Raw genomic sequence first — 21,298 nt, forward strand, 5'->3', positions numbered from 1 at the left:
AGCTGTTCAGCCTGGAGAAGATAAAACTCTAAGGTGACATGAGAGACCCTTCCAGTGCCTAAAAAGGCTCCAAGAAATCTGGAGAGGGATCTGGGACAAGGGCCTGGAGGGACAGGACAAGAGGAAATGGCTTCCCACTGACAGAGGGGAGGGTTAGATGGGATATTGGGAAGGAATTTTCCCCACCTGTGAGGGTGGAGTGGCCCTGGCACAGGTTGTCCAGAAAAGCTGTTAATGCCCCTGGATCCCTGGAAATGTCCAAGGCCAGGCTGAATGGGGTTTGGAGCAACATGGAATAGTGGAAGGTGTCCCTGCCCATGGTAGGGGGTTGGAATGAGATGAGTTTTAGGGTCCTTTTCAACCCCCAAATTTTCATTATTCTCTGAATTGATACATCCCCATGTCTCCCTGGCTTCAGAGGAACAGGGGCAGAAAGCAGGACCACATTTTTGAGGCTGTTCCACTAAATTAAAGGAAACCACAAACTGAACCTTCAGCCTCAGAAAATCCAGCTGCAGTGCTTGGCTTTGCCTGTGGCTCAGCAGTAAGGCAGAGATAACAATAAATCCCTTCTCCCACCTTCTGCATGTCCTGATTAGACAGACTGTAGCAGATGGGGGCTGTCATTATTCCTGTTCCGTGCCTGGCACAAAGCGGCGGCTCCGGTCCCAACAATAGCTCCGACAAGAGGCTGGTGGCTGCTGCTGGGGAGGTCACAAGCTGCCCAACCTCTGCCACCCCAGGAGGGACCAGTGCAGCCTGTGGAGTTAGCACTGTCTCTCTCTCAGATTGTATGCCAGGAAGATGGATCCCAAGTGAAAAAGGAGGAATTTCCAGGCTCCCTCCCTGCCACACTTCGGGATGCCCAATATCCATGAAGGCATGAAGCTGTGTCAGGGAGATTTAGGCTGGATATCAGGAAAGGTTCTTCCCCCAGAGGGTGGTGGGATGCTTCCCAGGCTCCCCAGGGAATGGTCACAGCCCCAAGGCTGCCAGAGCTCCAGGAGCATTTGGACACCATTCCCAGCACAGGGTGATTTGTTGGGGTGGCCTGGACAGGGCCAGGAGTTGGACTCTGATCTCTGTGTGTCCCTTCCAGTTCAGGACACATCATGATTCTATAATCCACCAGCAGTTACATCATCAGCTGTTTCAGGAAACCACATGGATATTTCCTTGGTGTTAGTGTAACTAATAAATAAAATTAATTTGTTGTTCATTTAATGGAACTGTTGCTGACAGAGAGGATGCTGTGTGAGAGCAGCCATTCAGGGGCTGGCAAGGACCCCTCCCTCTGCTCCATTTCCACCAGCTGAGGCTCTTCTCTCACAGAGGGGTTGCTCCAACCAGCTGCTGTGCCTGTGCAGCACCCCAGGATGGATTCCAGGATGTTCCTGCCTCCTCTCTCCCTGCCACAGAGATGCCACATGCTGACACCTCCCCTGACCAGCACCTTTCTCCACATGCAGTGAAGGTAAATCCATGCAAGAAACATGAAAAAAACACAGGAGAGGAAATCAGGGGGTTTGTCTCAGGGCTCAAAATGAGTGTTTATAAATCTACTCCAGTCAGAGCCTCACTGAGGTGCAGTAGTGGGTGAAGGGTGGCAGAGTGGGGGAGAATAGCCTCAAAAAAACCCTGACACTGGAACCACAGCTTCTCATACCTGTCACAATGTGGATTTTCAGCTTGAGCACACAAGGCTGAGCTCAGGGGACACTGTCATGTGGATTTAGGGTTTTATCTCCTTTCCTCTCCATTAGCTGTGATACCTTATTATGCTGAAACCCAAAACTTTTCTTTCCTCCGGTGGTTTTTCCCTTCCCCATTTGGCAAATATCGATCTCTCCGTGTCCTCAGCACAGGTTCAAATCCACCCCCCCTCATCCTCAGCCTGCTCCTGGGGTCGGTTGCATGGCAGTGCCACCTCTCATGACATCAGGGACCAGAGTGAAGGGCAAGAAGAGGGTTGTTCATCCATTACACGTGCTTTTCTCTCCCCATCCTCTCCCTCTGTGCACTGGAAGTGACAGGGAACTGAACAGGATGGGGCTGATTGTGCTTGGCAGGTGGAGAGGGAATGGAAGGAGCAGGGAGAAAAAGAGCAGCTCAGGATAACCATGAACTTCTCCCAGCCTTGTTTCACACTCATACCCTGCAGCACCTTGGGCGAGAGCTCTCCAGGCAGGGGACCAAAAGCTGGGGGCTGGCCTGTGCAGGAGGCTGCCCCCACTTACCTTGGGGTGTGATTTTAAGCCAATTTAATTAAATTGCTTGGCAAGGTTGTGAGGACTCATCTATTTCAGCTTGAGCCAGGCCTGTTTTGATTTAGTGTTGGCTGATTAGGAATTAGTGGAAACAAACCGCTCAGAAAACAAAATTAGAGGGTGCACGCTAACTTTTGCACCAGATTAAGTTGAATTAAAAAACAATTGAAATGTAATTTTCCTGTCTCAAGCAGCCAAGAAACAAGATAATGCAACCAGTGGCACTTGAAGCTTAAAATCACAGCAGTCAGGATTAGCACAACTGGCTTTTTAATGCCTACAAACAACAGATTTATCTGAAGGTCTTTTCTCAAACCTCCCCTATCACCTTCCACATAAAGCTGTGTACAACTCATTTTATTTGCCTTGAAATGTAGAATTGGTGTGACCCCAGGACTTAGAGCAGCCAGGGTATTGCATAGTATGTCTCCATAGGATTTCTATGCTGGACAATACTAGTTGTTCCCTGAATTCCTATAATTTGGATTGGAATGGCTCTGTGTGCACGGCTGGAAGGTGCAGAGGCCCAGGGCTGTGAAGGGTGTGGACCCCAGTGGTGGCTGCTGTTCCCATCTGCATCCCAGGATCACCTTCCTGAAGCTCTGAGTGACTTTGTTTCCCTATCTCCCTTGTAGAAAAAGATGTCAAGTAGTTTAAAGTCAGGCTTTAATTAAATATTTCAATTACTGTTTTCCCTACTCTTTTGGGAAACATTGCTCCTCCATTCCCCATCGGCTGGACCAGGCAGGCACCCCTGCACACACTGAGGGGATTTTATGGGGCTTTGCTCAAAAGGGTGTGGAGGAGGTGCCAAGCCAGGATGTCTTCAGCACCTCAGAGTCCCCAGTACTGCCCACAGGCCTGCAGCCAAGCCCTGCTGCAGTGGTTATTTGGGGGTCAGGGAGCTGCTGTCCCTGTTGGCCAGAGCAGCAAGAGCAGGACTGGGGCAAGGGCTCCATAAATGAAAATATCCCTTGACTGATGGAGACTGTCATGGGCACAAAACTCAGCAGTTTGTGAGCTGCCTAGCAGCTCCTGGCCAAAAGCTAAAGGACTCATGGAGATAATGGGTTCCTGCTGGGTTTCTCTCCCTGCCACCTCCCTCCTGTGCCAGCCAGCAGCTCAGTGTCTGATGGTGCTCCAAGCGGCCTCATCCTGTCTTGGCTCACTTGCAACCTCTGTGCAGCTGATTCCGCCTGGTTCGAGGTGCTCTCCTGGCCTGCAGCACCACCCACAAGCTACCCAGACAAAAAAAGGGACACCCCAGACTGCCTGTGCCCTGCACAGTGATGGGATGGCAGAGCCCAAACTGTCCCCCACAGCCCAGGACGCTGCACAGGTTCAGGCTGGCATCACACAAAGGGAATTGGCCAAAGCTGGCGAAGCATAAATGTGTGGACAAGATCTGGGGGTTGAGTGGTGGCCCAGACAGGAAGACATCCACCACCATCCATCCTCCTCCAGGTGAGGGAGCAGGTGCAGATAACAGGGGCTGTCCTGGGAAGAGCCAATCGTGGAGGGGAACTGGAGGGTATGTGGCCCCATGGGGGAAATAAAAGAGGCAGTTGAGGGTAGTGGTGCATAAGGCAGTGTTAGGGTAAGTGATTTTGAGTCCCCTTTGGGGTATGGGATGGTTGTTTATTCTCTTGTACCCCACTATGAGGTTCCTGGCTGTTTGGGGCTTGGCTGGAGTCAGGTGGGGTGGGTTGTGGTCCTCCTCCTGCTGGGATGAGGTGGAGAAAGCTCCTCCAAAAGAAGAGGCTTTCTAGGGTGTTTGGCCCTGTTGGGGAAAGGGGAGGTGGGAGCAGGCCTTGAGGTTTGAATGTCAGAATTAAGGCTGTGGGGGATGTTGGATTGAGCTAAAGGGTGGGTCAGCCTGGCCCTTCTGGAAACTGGAGAAGGGCTGCAGCTGATGGGGTAAGAGCGGATGCCTGGCCTTGGCTACTGGGACAGGAAACAGGGAGAGAGAGGATGAAAAAAACCCACCAAAACCTTGAACTTAAAAGGATGGTGTGAGAGAGCCCTTGGAAGCTGCTCTGAGCTGCAGGTGTTGGCTGTAAGCCTGGAGGGGAGGAGAGGAGGCACCATCTGTGTGGGATCAGCTCCTGGGTGTGTTGATGCATAACTGGGGTTTAGGGGTCCCATGATGGTGTCTGCTCTGAAAACATCCCTCTTAATGCTGGCTGGAAGCCTTGTTTTTCTGACAAAAGCTGCCTGAAAGCCAGGTCTTGGTTTATTTGTGTGTGTTAAATCTCTGGCTTTTGCTAGGAGGTGCTTAGAAATTATTTTTACCTATCCCTATTCTTGATGTTCACCAGGCAGCCTGTACTAGTTGCTGGATTTCCAGAACTTCTTTTTTTTTATCAGTTGAGCTTGGTCACTTCATATGACTGTGGGTCTTTCCTAGTTGGGGGTGGAGGAAGCCAGGTTGAGCTCTGTGGTGGAGTGAGAGAGGCTTGGATGTGGCTGTGTGTCCTTAAATCAAACCTTGAGCTGCTCCTTTTGGAGGCAAGAGGCCTTGTCAGGCTTGGGTAGTGCGTCAAAGGAAATGTAAAAGCCCCAGGATCAGGGCAGGAGGAAGGGGGTGTTCCTGACCCCATGGGGTGTCTGTGTCTGGCTTCCTCCTGGGGCTGCAGCGGCTGTAATTTTTGTAGCCTGATATTAAGTGGTATTTTGTGCTTGTATTTAGCTCAGTGGCTCAGCTGCAGTGTGTGAAGATCCTGCCAAGCCCTGCTTGGGGATCTCCAGTGTCTCCCTTGCTGGGAGTGTGGGGTGGAAATGTGTGGCCCAGGCTGCTGGTGGGAGTGGAGGGTCCCAGCCCCCTCAGTGGCTGGCAGGGGATGTTGCTGGGCAGCTGTGACCTGACCCTGCTCTGTGCTGACCCCCAAGGGCACCTGAGGGTGTCCAGCACCTCTCTCAAATCTGCCAAGATGCCAGTCAGGAAGCACAGCCAGCATGTGAAGTTGTTCAAGAACAAGGGCAAGGATGAAACTGTGAGTACCCACCTGCCTGTGCCAGCATTTTGGACCCCAGCAGAGCCCACTGTTGGCAGGAGCTGATGGAGAGGCTTCTCAAGGTCCATAGCCCCAAACCTACCTGTGTGAGGGAGCAGGGGAATGGCTCTGGATACTTTCAGCTGGGATGATTGGGTGGCTTTTGGGATGTGGTGGTGGCACAGGCAAAGGGGGTGTGAGTTTTGGGTGTGTGGCTGTGGGCTGGGGGAGGGAGAGGGCTCAGCCCCAGCCTGCTGAGCTCTCCACAGCAGTTATCCCTGTAGAGCTGGGGCTGGTATGGGATGTCAGATTTAGGATCTGTCAGCTTGATTTAAGCCAGTAGAGGAGATGGGGGGTTTGCTTTCAGGTTCAGAAAATCTATTTTTAAGAACACCCGCTGGTTGCTGGTTCATCCAGCAGCCTGTGTCCTTGGGAGGCCCTGAGGGAGAGGCTTCCTCTGTGCCATCTCCTACAGCACCCTCCAGGCCACAGGGAGGAGATGCTGGCTCTGCACTCCTCCTGTGGGAAACGTGGGGCAGAGGGCTGCAGGGATGAACTCCCTGGGGAATGGGGCAATGCAGGTATCAGTGGAATGGTGTTGTCCTTCCCCCCAGACCCTCCGGAGGCAGAGGGTGGAGTTGAGCGTTGAGCTGAGAAAGGCCAAGAAGGATGAGCAGATCCTGAAGCGCAGAAACATTTCCCTTCATTCGGAGGAGAATCCCTCTCTGGGAGAAGACAGAGCAGATGTTATGGTGAGTGCTTAGTGCTCTGCACCTGGGCAGGATCAGTGCAGCAGGAATCATCCCCGACTTGGGCCACTACTAACTTTAGCTGGAGTGACCTGGGTTAAGCAGCTGGTGCCATTCCTAATCCCCATGCCCAGTGCTGGGGAGTGTTTCAGACTGCCTGGCCTTCATCCGTGCAGTTTTTCATGGTGATGATGTCCTGCTGGCCTCCCTTGATGGCAGGTAGAACAGGCTGGTGCTCTGGCTCGCTGGGAGCTGCTCCTGTCTGGCTCCCTGCACAGCCGGGGGTAATTACTGAGCTCGCAGGCCCATTATGGTGCCAGTGACTCTTTCACTGCTTGATTACAAGCATTAGTTGCCTTGAAGGCTTTTGTGGATTCTCTTGCTCTGCCTCATCTCGAAACTGTGTTGCATAAAGAATAGACACTGCTTAGATATGAAGTGGTGACTGAGCCGGGTCTAGACGGCTGATTGACTGCCGAGATTAAACCGGAGGGAGTCCCAGCTCCCCGGCTGACTCTGAATCATTCTCTGTGACACAGATTATTCAGCCATCCTTGGAGAAGATCGTGGAAGCTGTGAATGGGGACGACACCCAGCTGCAGCTGCTCGCCACCCAGGTCACCAGGTACGAGCACAGCTTGCTGGAGCTGCATTGGGAGCTGGGGCCAAAAGGCTGCAAGTTACTGTTAGAGGAGCTCTCTAGAGAGATGGCAAAGGGAGAAGGAGCCTGGTAACCCAAACTGTCCATGGGAATCTCAGCTGGTGCCTGTTCTGTGGCCTGTGTGCTGTGCTTGGCTCACAGTCCTTTGTGAACCCAACCAAGGGGTTGGCTGTGCTGCCCCTTCCTGTGCTGTGCCAGGAATTATGTTGGGCCACACAAGAAATTGAATACCAGATGCTTGGGAAGGACAAGGACTGGAGAAGCTGGCTCTGTAAAGGGTCAGTGCTGAGCAAGGCTGTCCCCCTGTCCCCATGAAGGTGGGGGCACAAAGGACCACAGGGTACCGTCATCACCCAGCTGGCAGCAGTGGTGTCTCCTGAGGATGCACCTGCATCCCTGCTGGTGCTTCCTTGGCTGGCTCAAACTATTGTACCAGTGCTCTGGGACCAGCACCACTCCCAGTGAGTATGGCTGTGATGTTGTCAGGGCTTTACTTACGAGAGACACTCTGCTTCTGCTTCAGCATCTTTAGCTGTGTCTTCTCTCTGTATGGCAGCCCCTCTGCAGAGGGTTTGTTGTGGTGGGATGCTGAACCATCAATGCTTCCCGTGCAAGCCACAACCTCATGCCTGGCCACAGGGCTATGGTGGCACCACACAGGGTTCCTCATGGCTGGATGTGCTGTGTCCTCTCTCACAGGAAAATTCTGTCCAGGCACAAGGACCCCCCCATTGATCAGATCATCGAGCTGGGGATCATCCCCAGGCTGGTGGAATTCTTGGGCCGTGCTGACAATGCTGCCCTGCAGTTTGAGGCAGCCTGGGCACTGACCAACATCGCCTCTGGCACCTCAGAACACACCAAGGCCGTGGTGGATGGAGGGGCCATCCCAGCCTTCATCTCCCTGCTGTCCTCCCCACACATGCACATCAGTGAGCAGTCGGTGTGGGCCCTGGGCAACATCGCAGGTGAGGGGACCTGGAGGGGCATTTGGAGGTCCCTGACTGGGCCAGGGATGTGATGATCCTCATGGGCCCCTTCCAACTTGGCATATTCTGTGGTTCTACAAGGGAGATAAGGCATTCGTGCTCCTCTCCCTGCAGCTTTGTCTTGAAGCTGCTGCCTCTATTGAACCCTATAACACTCCAGCCCCTTGCTGTGGCCTGGCAGCTTTTGAGATCCTGTGTTGGCCCTGCAAGAGGATTTTGGCTAAAGCCAAGGGCAAGATTCTGTTCTGCTGGGGTGGATTAACCCACTAATGTCACCATAGAAAGAACAGAATGGGTCATGCCTTGTTGGCCTGCTGGCACTCCAGTCTGCCCAGTAAATGCTTCCCACCTGGAAATGCCTAATGGTGTGTGGCTGGTGGGTCATGCAGCCCTGGCCCTGCAGGTCTGATTGCTCTTAGATGTTGACTATCTTGTGACTTGAGCAGATGCAATGACCAACTCTTTTTATCTGTCCAGGAGATTGCCCTCACTACAGGGATGCTCTTATTGCTCGTGATGTGATTCCTCCCTTGCTGGCTCTGGTGTCACCTATAACTCCAGTAAATAACCTTCATTTTCTTGACTTAACAGTTCTTAATGCCTTGGGTGATGGGTGAGTCCACTGTCTGCCTTGTACACAACAAACTGTTTGAATAATTGAATGAGACCCTGCTCTAAACTGCTTTTATGGCCCTGCCTATGCACAAAGCTGGGGATGCCAAGCAGACACTCCTAGTCAATGTGATCTCTTCCATCCTTGGCTTTCTTACCCAGCTCTGACTATCTCAGGCTAGGAATAAGATGAAACTGGTGCAAGGCAGACTTGCATATGCATGTAGAAGGGCTGAACTTGCCTTTCAAGCTTCCTGCTGCTGCTTTGTGGTTTGCCTCTTGCCCTTCTGCAATGGTTCCTGCCCTGTTGATCTGTCTGTGGTGTGTAAGAACCTTCACAGGATAACACAGACTGAGAGGCCCTTGGGGGCAGTGAGGATCTTACACCTGCCTTGTGTTTCAGGTTGGGTTCCTGAGGAACATCACTTGGGCACTGTCAAACCTGTGCAGGAACAAGAACCCCTGCCCTCCCTTGGATGCTGTGCAGAAGATTCTGCCAGTCCTCATCTTCCTCCTGCAGCATGAAGACAAGGCTGTCATCTCTGACTCCTGCTGGGCTGTTTCCTACCTGACTGATGGCTGCAATGATCGCATCCAAGTTGTGGTGGAGACAGGGATTCTCCCAAGGCTTGTGGAACTCATGGACAGCCCAGAGTTTACTGTTATGGTAGGGAGAAATCAGCAATCTCCACCCTCTGGTCCTTTAATATAGAAAGGTCTGAGGAGAGGGAGGCACATGCCCTTGCTCTATGTGGCAGCTGTGGTGTGCTGTCCCCTCAGCCTGCAGAATTGAGTGCCTGCTTGTCAAGCCACTGCTCTGCTGGCTGAGGCTGGAGGTTGGATAGAGACTCTAAAGCTGCTTAGAGCAAACAAAGGACGACAGAGTCATAAATAAACAGCCATCACCCACAATGCTCTCCTTGTGTTAAGGATCAAGCACTTAGGGAGGGATCTTGCTGGGCTTTCTGACATGTATCCCTCGAGGTAAGGACTCTCCTCATCTCCTCTAATCTCTGTCTAGACTCCAGCTCTCCGTGCCATTGGGAATGTGGTCACAGGCACAGACCAGCAGACCCAGGAAGCCATTGATGCTGGTGCCCTGACTGTCCTGCCCCGGCTGCTGAGGCACACAAAGCCAGTGATCCAGAAGGAAGCAGCCTGGGCCCTCAGCAACATTGCAGCAGGGCCTTCCCAGCAGATCCAACAGATAATCACCTCTGGGTTATTGCCACCTTTGGTGGAGCTGCTTGACAAGGTAAGGGATGGGCACAGGGCTGCTTCAGGAGGAACATGGAGTTCAGGAGACCTGGGATGGCTCATCTGTGAAGCACTTGGCCCCAGAGCCACCTGAGCAGGCTGTTTCAGAGCTGTTGAGATCCTTGGGACAGCCTGAGCATCTTGATTTGTCAGTACACCTGCATGGAAACATCCTGGAGCTGCCCTTGGCACCTCTGCCAGGTGTCCATGCATCACCCAAAGGGCTGGGAAAGCTGCATAGAAGGGAAATGGTTATCCTTGCCTCACACTCTTCCTAGAGGGATACTAAGCTTGGGAGTGCCTTTGCTGTGCTGCTTTTCCAGGGTGACTTCAAGGCTCAGAAGGAGGCTGTGTGGGTAGTGGCCAACTTCACAACTGGAGGAACAGTGGAACAGGTGCTGGAGCTTGTCCGTTCCGGGGTCCTCAGGCCTCTGCTCAACCTGCTCTTGGCCAAAGATAGCAAAACCATCCTGATCATCCTGGACACCATTTCAAGTCTCTTCCTGGTGAGATCTGTTTGTCCTAGATGCCATTTTGAAATCCAAAGAGCAGCAAGTAGTGAACTTAATGCTTCCACTGTGTGGTTAGAACAATGACTCTTGATTTTTTTGGAGTAACATTTAGGCAACATGAAGTCTTTCCTTTCTTGGAAACCCTTGGGCTGTCTAAAGGGTTTGGCAAGATTAAGTTGCTAAAGTGTCGCTCTTTATGCCCTGCTCACTGGTTTGGTTGCCTGTCCCCAGCAAGGACTGGTATTCCACAGGCACCACAGTCACATCCCTGGCATCAGGAAGGGACCAGAAATTCAGGGACTGGGAGCCTTTGGCTTGTAGATGAGGGTTGTAATTACAGAAAAGATCATCTCAGACCTGTTACTGATGTTCTGTTTTCCTGCCTGGCTTGCCAATGTTACAGGCAGCTGAGAAGTTGGGAGAGACAGAGAAGTTGTGTCTGCTGGTGGAAGAACTTGATGGTCTGGAGAAAATTGAGGACTTGCAAAACCATGAGAATGACATGGTCTACAGAGCTGCCCTGAACATCATAGAGAAATACTTTTCTGGTGAGGTATGTGAGCCCTTGCTATTCCTCAGCTGAAAATGTGAAGTTATTACACACTGGAATGAGGCAGAGTTTAAGGATACTGGAAGAGGTTTTTGGAGGAGATCTCCACATGAACAGAGTAGTTCTTGCAGCTTCTTTCAGCTCCTTTTAAAGGTCTGTAAAAGCACCAAGTTGTCAGCCAATGAGTTGCACAACAGACATGGATGCCTTGATAGCATCTTGCTGCTGGAATTTAAACTGGGATCAGCTGGAGTTACTGCAGTTACTGATATGAATACCAAATGTGGAGAAGTTTCCTTCTTCGGAGCTGAGTTGGCTTGTCACTATGAATGGCAGCCTCCTACTCAGCTGATAACAGGGCTCAGGTTGCACTTGGATTACTTGACCCTTCTCATGGTAAGGAATCTATGGAAAAAGAGGATGGGATGCCAGCTAGGAGCTGCAAGAGTCCAATGACTGTTATAGATGCTATGCTTGGTCCTAGCCTTAGACTTGCACATGGGAAAACATCAGGGAAGAGGCTTAGAGGTCTGTCAGGCCTTGGAGCTGTGGCTCAGTTTGGGTGTGAGCTGCAGCAGGGGGCAAAGGTCTGGTTTAGTCCTTTGCCAGAGCAGGATCTGTGGGGCCTCCCTGTGGGAGGCTGTGGAGGAAGTTCCACACCAGCTCCTGCTGGAGGGGCTGGATGCCAGGGGAAAATCTCCCTCAGCAGTCCTGGCTTGTTGCTGTTCCAAGCAGGCCATTTAATTTCAGTGAGCTCTACCACTGCAGCCACTTTTTCCTTTTGCTTCTGGTGTCTGAGCCCAAAGGCTTGGCTGCTTTTGTGTGTGGGCTGCAGGGACACTGCAGCTTCAGGGTGCAGGAAGGCTTGGCCTGGTTTCCAGGAGTTCTCTTGCAGTCAAACTGAGCTTAACAGCTGGATTTTAAAAGGAAGAATAAAACAGAGTTGCTGTAAAAAGCTTAGGTTTATTCAAATGCACACCCTGTAAGTGATTGATATAATTCTCCTTCTAGGAGAATATAGACCTGGAGCCCCAGACTGGCCAAGGTGGGCTGTATGATTTCTCAGTGGAGAAACAAGACTTCAACTTCTGAAGATGAAGCACAACACAGTTCTAAGCTGGTGGGTGGAGGTGCCTTGGAAGAGCTCAGACATCCAAACCATGAGGAGCAAAGATGCTGAGCCTTTTTACTTCTGAAACTTGTCAATAAATTGCACTTTTGTCTTTGTATCTCTTGCCTCTAATTACTTCCCCCTCCTTTAAGCTGCTGTTGCAAATGGCATTTTTTCCCATAGTATCCTAAGGCCTTGCAGGAGTGTGTTGGAGCACCAGGCATCTTTTTGAGGTGAAATCTTTCTTCTAAGTACATTAAACTGCAGGAGAGCAACATCCTGCCACCAAATCCTGTGCTGAAGCTTCTAGGCTTGGCTTGGTGTGGCTGAAGTAGCTCTGAAAAACTGTTTGGGAAGTTTCACCCTTCTGTAGGCACCACCATTGCAGTGGGAAAGGAGTTGAGCCAGGGGCAGGTGGGTCACTGTCCTTGCTGTGTGTTACTTCACCTGGAAGCATTGGAGAGTGGATGTAGGAGCTGCTGGGTAAATGCTGGTCCTTTGGAAGGAAAGTTGTTGGAGGCAGTGTAGGAGCAATGATTCACCTCTGCTGCACCTTCCCTGTTGGCATCCATCAGCCTGGAGCCCATTGATCTGGCTCTGCCCTTTAATTCCAAGGACCTGTATTTCAGGTTTCCATGCTCTGTCCCTGGCTCCTCTTCTCCTGCTCTCCATGTGTGGTCTCCAGCAGAAGGGAGGGAGTTGAGCCCACGGTACAAAGATTTTGTGCTGTGGGTTCTTAACAAGCTCCTCCATCCTTGCAGTGTTGATGGCTCCCAGCAGACCCTTCCCCAGTCCTTTGCTCTCCAGGGCCTGAAGCATCACAAAGGCTTTCCTTAAGGCAGGATGAGGGAACGGCTTTTCCTCCCTGCTTTGGGGAGTTGGGCTCTTCAAAATGACCCTAGGTGGGCTCAGGGCTCTGCTTCCTCATGTGCAGTGGGAGGTGATGTGACAGGCAGCTTAATCTGGAGGGAAAATCTCCTCTTCAGGAAACAGAGACTCTTCTTCTGCCCTGGATTGGTTCATCTGAGGATTTATGCATTTCTCCTGCAGGCCACCCAAGGAAAAGGGAGTTGGTAGTGTAAATGTGTTCTCTGGGTATGGGTAGCAGGGTTGAGTATCACTTATTTAATACTCAAATACTGGGATCTGATGAAAGGCAAAGTGCTTCTTCCTTCCAGAACTATGAACTTCAAAACATGATACAGCACTGCCTGAACATGCACCTGAACCAGGGGTGGTGCTGCCTGGGCTCTGTGGGCTTCTCACTCCTGCCAGGACTGAAGGGCCACCTAGGACTGGCCACAGTTCCCTGGGTAAAATAAACATGAAGAAGCTGATTTGGAGACACAGAGCTGGGGCCTGGGGGGCTGCCCTGACTTTAGATTGTGGCCCTGTGTGGACCATCCCAGTTGGCTTTTCCCAGGGCCAGGCAGGGCTCCCCCTTACAGCTGCTTTTTGCTGATGCTCTGATAAAAAAAAATAAAGCAGGATAAAAAGAGAAATAGAAAATCTCTTGGATTCTTTTTCCTGCATATGCTGGCTGTAAACTTACGGTTGGTGGTGTTACAGAGAGCCAGGGGCCCAGAGCTGCTCCTTTCCATAGTTGTGTCTGTAACTTAAAATAGGACAATGTGCCATTTTTAAAGAGTGTTGGGATGTACCTGCTGTCTCCCCTGGCAGCTGGAGAGCTGGGCCAGTGCTGTAGGAACACCAAGGCTCCTGTGTGGGTGTGTGAGTGACCTGCAGGCAACTCCTTGCCTGGCCCAGGGGCTCTGCCCTCTCCTGCTCCCTGTCAGTCCCAGGCAATTGTAGCTCTGGGGCAGCAGAGGCATCCCCTTCTCCCAGTAGGATGGGAGGGGTTATCCAGGGGCACCAGCAAAGGGGAGATGCTGCTGTGCTTCCTCAGGGCTGCTCTACCTCCCTCTAGGGATGCACAAAAAAAAGTGTTTTTTCTAATTAAAACCCTCCCCTCTCCTGGCCCCAGAGGAGTAGGTGGAGGATTATTCAGGCTGGAAAAGACCTCCAAGATCACCCACTGATTTCTATCAGCCCACTACCCCTTTAGTGCCACCTCTGCTCCTTTGAACACTCTCAGGAGTGGGGACTCCACTGCTGCCCAGTCTGTCACTGCTCGACCAGTAAAGAAATCTTTCCTAATATCTACCCCTGGCACAACCCAGGGCTCTTTCCTTTGTGTTGTCACTTGGGTGAAGAGTCCATTCCCCACCTGCCGCCCTCCCATCAAGGGAGTTGTAGTCAATGAGGTGCTGCTCCATTTCTGGAGATGGTAAAGGCACTGCTGCTGCCTGTAGTGGTGTTTGCCCCCAACTAAGACCCCTTTACATTCCTATGTTACCTACAATGCCACCTCAAGGCACCCCTATGCTCCCTCCATGTCCCTCCCCACACATCCTCCATGTCACTGTGAGAGCCCCTCTCCACCCCTATGCCAACCCCAGGCACCTCCTGTCACCCTCGTGCTACCCTGCATGTCACCCCTGTTTCACCCCTGACCTATTCACCCCCAGGTGCCCCTATTTGCCCCTTTTCATCCCAAGACATCCCTAGGCACCTCTATTCCCCCCTATGTCACTCCTCAGGTGTCCCCATTCCCCCTTATTTCCCACAGCTTGCTCCTTTTCTGCTCTGTTCCCCCATTTCCCACTATTCACTCCTATTCCCCCATTGCCCCTATCCCATCCCTTTACCCCCATTCCCCCTCTATTCCCCCATCCCAATCCTATTCCCTGATTCCCCCTCTATTCCCCCATTCCCCCTTTATTTCCCCATCCCACTTCTATTCCCGCAATTCCCCCTCTAGTCCCCCATCCCAGTCCTATTCCCTAATTCCCCCTCTATTCCCCCATCCCAATCCTATTCTCTAATTCCCCCTCTATTCCCCCATCCCACTCCTATTCCCCCATCCCAATCCTATTTCCTAATTCCCCCTCTATTCCCCCATCCCAATCCTATTCCCTAATTCCCCCTCTAGTCCCCCACCCCAATCCTATTCCCTAATTCCCCCTCTATTCCCCCATTCCCCCTCTATTCCCCCATCCCACTCCTATTCCCCACCTTCTCCCCGCGCCAGGGGGCGCTCCCCCGGCCCCTCCCGCGCATGCGCTGCACCCCGACCTTCCCTCCTCCGACCTTCTCCTCATGGCGTCCGGACGCGGCCACGCCGCTCTGCGCGCTGACGTCACCGCCCTCGGCCGTGCGCGGGGGCGTGGCGGGGGCGTGACCACGGTTCTCCGCGGCCGGGCCGGGCCGGGCGGGAGCGGCGGCGGCGGCTGGGGGGGCTGAGGGCGCCGAGCCTGCGGCGGCTGCCGGAACGCGGGCCCGGGCATCCCCGGCATCGTGAGGAGTGGGCGGGCTCGCATGGCGGGGTTGCGCGGGGCCGCCGGTTGAGCTCGGCGCCGCCGCCTCCTCCTCCTTCTCCTCCTCCTCCTCCTCCTCCTCCTCCAGGCGCGATGTCGAATCCCGGTACCCGCCGGAACGGATCCAGCATCAAGATCCGCCTCACAGGTAACGGGGCGGCGGCGGCAGGGTGTGTGTGGCCGCACATCCCCGGCCGGGCCCGGGTCCCCTCCCTCCCCTCCCCGGCGCCCTCGCCCTCTGCCCGGCCTGGCTGTGCGGGGAGGGGCGGCCGGGCCCGACCTCCCAGCCGTGCTTAACTTTTGTCCACCCTTTTTCTGTTCCGCTTCTACCTCTGCGGCCCGACGGAACCTCTCTGCGCTTTTGTTTATTTATATTTTTTCCCGCCCCTCCGGCATGGGATGCCTGAGCCCCCTTGGGGTGACATAAATGTGAGGAGGGCGGGGGTTTGTCGCTGTCTCCCCCTCGTTTTCCAGCAGGTCAGGGCACGCTTCTCCTTCCCGGGGTCTTTCCTGCGCCTTCTCCCATAGAAGGTGACACTCACCACCCCTCCAGCACCCTGACCCTACATGGGGTCCCTTCTACCCTCTTCCCGGTGAGGGTCCGTGTTGATGACTCTGCCCTGCGTTCTGCCCCTTGTGGGGTCTCTCCTGCCCCCTCCCAGTGTGGGGGGTCCCTGTGACACCCCTGCCCCCTCCCAGCCCCTTCCTGGGGGTCTCTTCTCCCCCTTCCCTGTTTGTGGGCATCCCTATGATACCTTTCCCGCTTTCCAGCCCTTTTCCAGGGTTTCCCTTGCTCCCTCCCTCATGGGGTATCCCTGTGTGCCCCCTCCCACCCCTCCCTTCCCCTTCGTGGGGTCTCCTCTCCACCTTTCCCAGGAGGATTCCCAGGGCCGCCTCTCCCACAGACTGGCTTTCAGCAAAGCCTTTCACAATTTGCCTTACTTGACTTTAATTAACAATCCCCCCCAACCTCCTGTGTGCCGAGGAGGATAACTCAGTTGCTAATGAGAAAATACCCGTTTAGCTGCTTTTAGCTGGCTTTTTGTTTCTTTTTTAGCTTTTTTTTTTTTTTTTTAATAATTTTCCCTCCTTCCTCTCAACTCGTTCTCACGTTGCACATTGTGGCATTCAACTTTGGAAGTTGCAGGAGGTGACACCCGGAGCTGTGTCTGTCCTGCCTCCGTGTGAGGCCTCTGGAGGGTTCATGGATGGATAAACCAATTTGTGTTGGACTCTGAAAGATCTGGATTAAGTCTTTTGGAAGCTGCTCGGGTCGATGCTGAGCCTGTTTCTTTAATGAGAAGAGACACAGTTCCTGTTTGTTGAGACTGCTGTGTGAATTATTAAAAAATAAGGTCCACTCCAGTCTTTCAAAGGCAGTAAGTGGATACTTGGAGGTCACTTGGGCTGGAGAAGCCAGAGAGCTGCTCTGGGTGACCGGAATTGATCCCTGGAGGGGGATCTTCTCTGTGTGGGGGCATAAAGCTTTGGCAAATAATGAGAAAGCGGTGCTGGTGAAACTGCAGTTACAGGTTAACTTGCTCCTGGCACATAACACACTCAGAGGCAGATCATCAAAAAATAAAAATCCTGGTGTTCTTTTAATCCTTTGATTCTGCACTGCTTGTGCTTCAGAAGACCAAAGTTTGTGAGGATAATGTAAATCTGAAAATCCTTTTCTTGGATGGGAGAAGGCTGAAAATATTTTTAGGTTGTATGAATGATGTTTGATCTGAAATGAGTTTTGTGGTGATGTATACCAAATGTCAGCTCAGTCCTTAATGTGGCTTATTTTTATGCAAGTCAGTCAATAAAAATGTGAGTTAAGTAACTTAGGCCATGGTCATAGCCCTTCTGAGCTGGAGGAGATAATTTAAATAACAGAGAGAAGCTGTTGGGTTTAATTTTAAAGGCTGAATGCTGCAGCAAAATGCTTTTTTACTTTGCGCATACACTAGTCTTCTCTCTGAGCTGGGAACGTTTCCTGGAACAGGCTGAAGTTTCAGTTTATTGAGCAACTTGGTAGATTTATTTTTTATTACTCCCTATTTTTTAACTGTATTGAAGAAATCTCCTGCTTGCTCAAACACATCTTATGTTTTTACAAGCAGGAAACCTGGATGATGCGACAAAAATTGCTTTATTTAATCAGCAAATAAATTGCTCTGGGAGAGGTTTAGGTCTGGAATCGTTGGGCAATGCTGAGTTCTTGGCTTGGTTGGGACTGAGGTGCTGAGTTACCTGTTTCAAATAGCTGCAGCCGGCCTGGCTGTTGTTTTCCCATCTCCTTGGCCATTGGGAGATTTGAGCACATTTAAATGAAGACAGAGGACCTCGTTTGTTATGATTTACTACCTGCATTGTGTTTGCTATGATTAGGCACCATTGGAGTTTTGCAGCACTGAAAGTAGCAATGTAAATACCACTGAGGATGCCTGTGAGCGTCCCTGGGTGAATGGTGAGGGAACAGTGGTTGAATATCCTGTGATTTTTTAAAAGACATAATTTTTTCCTCTTCTGTTGTAAAGATATTTGTGTTAGCAGGGTGTTGGGGTTATCTATGTGAATATATCCAAATGTTCTCAATCCTCTGATGATTACCAGAAGTGATCTCCCAGCTTATACAGAATGATGTCAGTCCAAGCTTGATGCAAATTGTAACAAAGTAAAATGGCAAATAATGCACCCTGTGCAAAAATACTAAGAACCTCAATATAACCATGAGTTGCATGATAGGTTAAAATGACTTTGTTGCCTGTGGATCTCAAATATGCTGATCTCCTGTCATAGCTCAGTTTCTCATCTTCTTTCCACTAAAGCCTTTACCCCAGCTGGTGATGCAAGAGCCAGAGATACTCTGGCCTTGTCTCTTGTCCAGTTCTAGGCAAAGAGAAAACTTCCTGTTAAATCCATGGTCTTTTCCTATCTGTGCTGTCATCAGGGCAGCGCAGCAGTGGCGGAATTGCCAGCACAAGGATGGAAAAATAGAGTGATCCTGTGAGTTCATGTCCTTGCCAAATATGCTCAGGGTCTGCTGGGTCAAGAAGGAACACGATCCACAGGCCACGGGACCTTCCCTTGTTTTACCCTCATGTTTCTTGAAACCTTTGTTTGCTGCTGCTCCCTGGGGAAGTTCCAAAGGGTTCATCATCTCCAAGGCTTACACACGCCTTGCTCACACTTTTATCGCCCACAAGCACTGGTGAGAACTGCAGTCTCGTTGTGCTGGGTATGGGAGACACCCTGATCCAGGTAGCTTGTAGGCAAGAGTTGCAGATGGTGCTGGAAAGTCCATGAAGAAGTGGTCTAAACATGGAACTTCACCAAAAAAGCTGCAAAATGGGTTCTGGTTCATTGGTTCTGCCTTTTTCAGTGGGGTCTCAGCTGAGGTGTTAAAAGCTGGCTGGCCTCTGGGATCATGGTGGAACTGAGGAAAGTTAAACATTGTGGTTCACTTCCTTGCTGGAGCAGGAAGAGGGAGGATCTCACATGTGTGGTCAGATGGCCATGTTGAGGACTGATAGCAAAACAGTTTCTTTAGCTGAGAAGCTGGAGTTGGTGTAACAGGAGGATCCAGATAATCTTCTCCAAGCACCTCACTTCACAGTGGTTCAGAGTCCTCAATTCTCCTTAGAAAACCTGGCGTGGGAAGGTTTGCTGCTCATGGTGGCAGTTTTGGAAGGCAGGTGTAGGTGAGAATCCTCCCAGGTGTGAGGGGTAAGAAAGTGCAGTGTCAGAAGCATCAGGGAGGAGTGAGGAAGACAGTGATGAAGCAGGTGGTTGCTGTGAGGTGAGAAAGGAGTCAGAGGGGATTTGTTGGTGACTAATTTGATTCCTGTAAGGAAGGTGGTTGTGCTTAGCAGCAGCAAAGAAAGGGGAAGAGGGAATAAGTGACACAGACAAGTATCCTGCACACACTTCCAGCTCAGTGTAGTCAGCCAGTTCAGGGAAGCCCCAGCCACGAAGCCTGGCCAGTTGGTAGCTGGTAAATGGGTGGGTTTGGGACTTTCTGCATTTGTAATTCAAGGAATCCATAAAAGAATACAGCGACTTCAAGTAGAAGATAAAAGATTATGTTGTCATAAGGCAGTGTTCACTTAGGATTGTTCCAAAGGCACAAGCTAAAGCGTGTCCCAAATATCAGGATGTTTTGCTTCCCTTTCATGACTAATGATCAGTGCAGCAGAGTTAACTGACTGATCAATAGCAACACTAATATTGGTGACCTGGACGCTTTGCTGTCCCGTGTTCAGGAACAATGAATATCTGTGTAAGGATCTGTCAATCAGACATGGTACATACATCATGGGCTGGCTGTAGTTTTATGGTTGGGCATCAGGACCACTGGTTCCAGGTGCAGAGCGCTGGGGCAGAAAGGCAGGAAGAGCTGGCTCCTCATCCCAGCCTCCCTGGCTGTTGGTATTTGACATTGTGCCAGCTTTGTGCCATGAGGGACACAGCGGGAAGCAGCAGTCGGGTAGCTCTGAATTTCTTTAGTGTGGTAATCTGGGAGTGTGTCGAAATGCGTGTCTCAGTATTTTTCCTGGTCAGGATTTTCTCTTCCCCCCGTCTGCCGGGAGGGGGCCGGGCTGGGGCTGGTGCGGAGCTCGGCCGCACATTTCCTGTGTGATGCTGAGCGAGCCTCTTAATCTCCTTCTGCCTGCCTTCCCCACTGCTCTTGGGAAGCAGCGGCGTTTTCCTGGACGTAAATTCGTGGCTGTTCAGAGCCGTGTGGGTAGGGATGGCAAAGAGGCTTGGGGCATGTAACTCTGAGGACATTAAAGAAAATAAAATCTTGCTTTCATGGGAAGTAGTGGAGAGCACAGCCTTCACAGTTGGCCAGCTGACATTTTCGGGCTGCCAGAGTGGGAGTCCAAAGAGCAGCCTTTTCCTCTGTGCAGGCTATGGGGTGCAAGTCTCCTTTTTTGCTTCTCCCAGTAAGTCAGAGCTGTGCCAGCACCATTGTCCTGGTGGAAGTAAATTAAATCACCAAAAGGAGTTTGTTTGAATATTCCCCTCAGGCAGGGAAAGTAGAAACAATAACTACTTTATTCTTGACTTGAAACTTTCTTCTGTCAAATTGAATGTCTTCATATAAAGAAATGCAATTTGGGATGTTGTCGTGTAGTTCATGATTTCTCTTTTATTCCATACTGCCCACCAGTCTAAGAACAGTTTTCTCATCCGTTTCTTGAAACAGCTTTATCACATTTCTAAGATTTTGTAGCATCATCCCTTCTGTTTTTGTTTCAAAATTAATCATCAGTTCCAGGGAAATACAAGCAGTGTTGAATTTCTCAGTGAGGAGGTTGCTCTTATTCCACAATTTTCTGTGTGCTGGGTCGAGGAACTTCACTGACAGCAGCTCCAAGGCTGCTAAAATTGCCACTGTAAATAAAGATCAGTGAGCCCCCTCCGTTGTTCCTGAGCTGGCTGGAGGTTTGCTTGATGGGTCACAGAATGGAGCAGTACATCTTGGAAATACCATCCATGTGTGTGGTTTTCAGAGGTTTACCTGGATTGCTGCCCACCTTGAAGCCAATCCAGTTGCCGTGCTTTAGAGCTGGATTAATGTGGTTGGATTACTTGCTGCTATTTATGGTTCTTGAGTCAACTACTCACTGCTGTGTTGGTTTGGGCTGTCTTGGTGGAGGCAGCAGGATAGAGCAGAATGGTTTGGATAAGATGTGGATAAATCAGTTGGTTGGGTGTGAAGTTTAGGTATGAACCCAGCAGAGCAATTCATGTAAGACTTGAGTGAGGGGAAAATTTAAAAAAAAAAAAAAAAAAAAAAAAAAAAAAAAAAAAAGCCTGGAAGAGATGTTCTGTCTGCCATCTTTTTCCCTAAGTTCAGAATGGAATCTTTGTTGTTGTTGTTACATTTCTCTATTATTATTCTTCTGGAAATAGTCAAAATATTATTATGAGAAGGACTAAAGTCTAGAATATCACTGAAAGCTTTGATATTTTCTGTATTTTTCATGGAAGCAGATGCTGATTTATTCCTCCAGAGTGAAATAAACTGTTACTGCAAATGGTTTGTGCTTTCCTGTACTGAGAGTTGCCAGGGCAGAGAGGAGTCAGTGCAATCTTGAGTCTGGAGGTTGACAACCATTGTGTTGTGGATCTGCCCAGCTTTTAGAGAATGTCTTCACTGAGGTCTTACTATGGTCCTTGATTCTTTGCCATCCCTGGGTACCTCTGTGAGGACAGCCCTACA

General features: G+C 50.9%; 2 protein-coding genes across 5 annotated transcripts in view; both read left to right on the forward strand.

The window, feature by feature from the left end:
- Positions 1-5,107: 5,107 nt before the first annotated feature.
- KPNA7 (karyopherin subunit alpha 7) lies at positions 5,108-11,682 on the forward strand (the record flags this gene model as incomplete). The annotated part of the gene is made up of 10 exons (XM_083872291.1): positions 5,108-5,260; positions 5,875-6,012; positions 6,558-6,634; positions 7,370-7,638; positions 8,137-8,219; positions 8,675-8,938; positions 9,293-9,526; positions 9,852-10,034; positions 10,444-10,593; positions 11,602-11,682. The coding sequence occupies 10 exons, from the start codon at positions 5,108-5,110 to the stop codon at positions 11,680-11,682; spliced, it is 1,632 nt and encodes a 543-aa protein (XP_083728417.1).
- Positions 11,683-15,144: 3,462 nt separating this feature from the next.
- Positions 15,145-21,298, forward strand: part of SMURF1 (SMAD specific E3 ubiquitin protein ligase 1) — a 41,241-nt gene continuing 35,087 nt past the window's right edge. For all 4 annotated transcript variants that reach the window (XM_083872388.1, XM_083872389.1, XM_083872390.1 and 1 more), the window contains exon 1: positions 15,145-15,226. In XM_083872388.1, coding sequence (XP_083728514.1) covers positions 15,172-15,226 — 55 coding nt within the window. In that variant the 5' untranslated portion in view covers positions 15,145-15,171. The remainder of the gene's footprint in view (positions 15,227-21,298) is intronic.

The sequence above is a fragment of the Zosterops lateralis genome, assembly GCF_965231275.1.
Source record: "Zosterops lateralis genome assembly, chromosome: 15".
Taxonomy (NCBI): Eukaryota; Metazoa; Chordata; class Aves; order Passeriformes; family Zosteropidae; genus Zosterops; species Zosterops lateralis.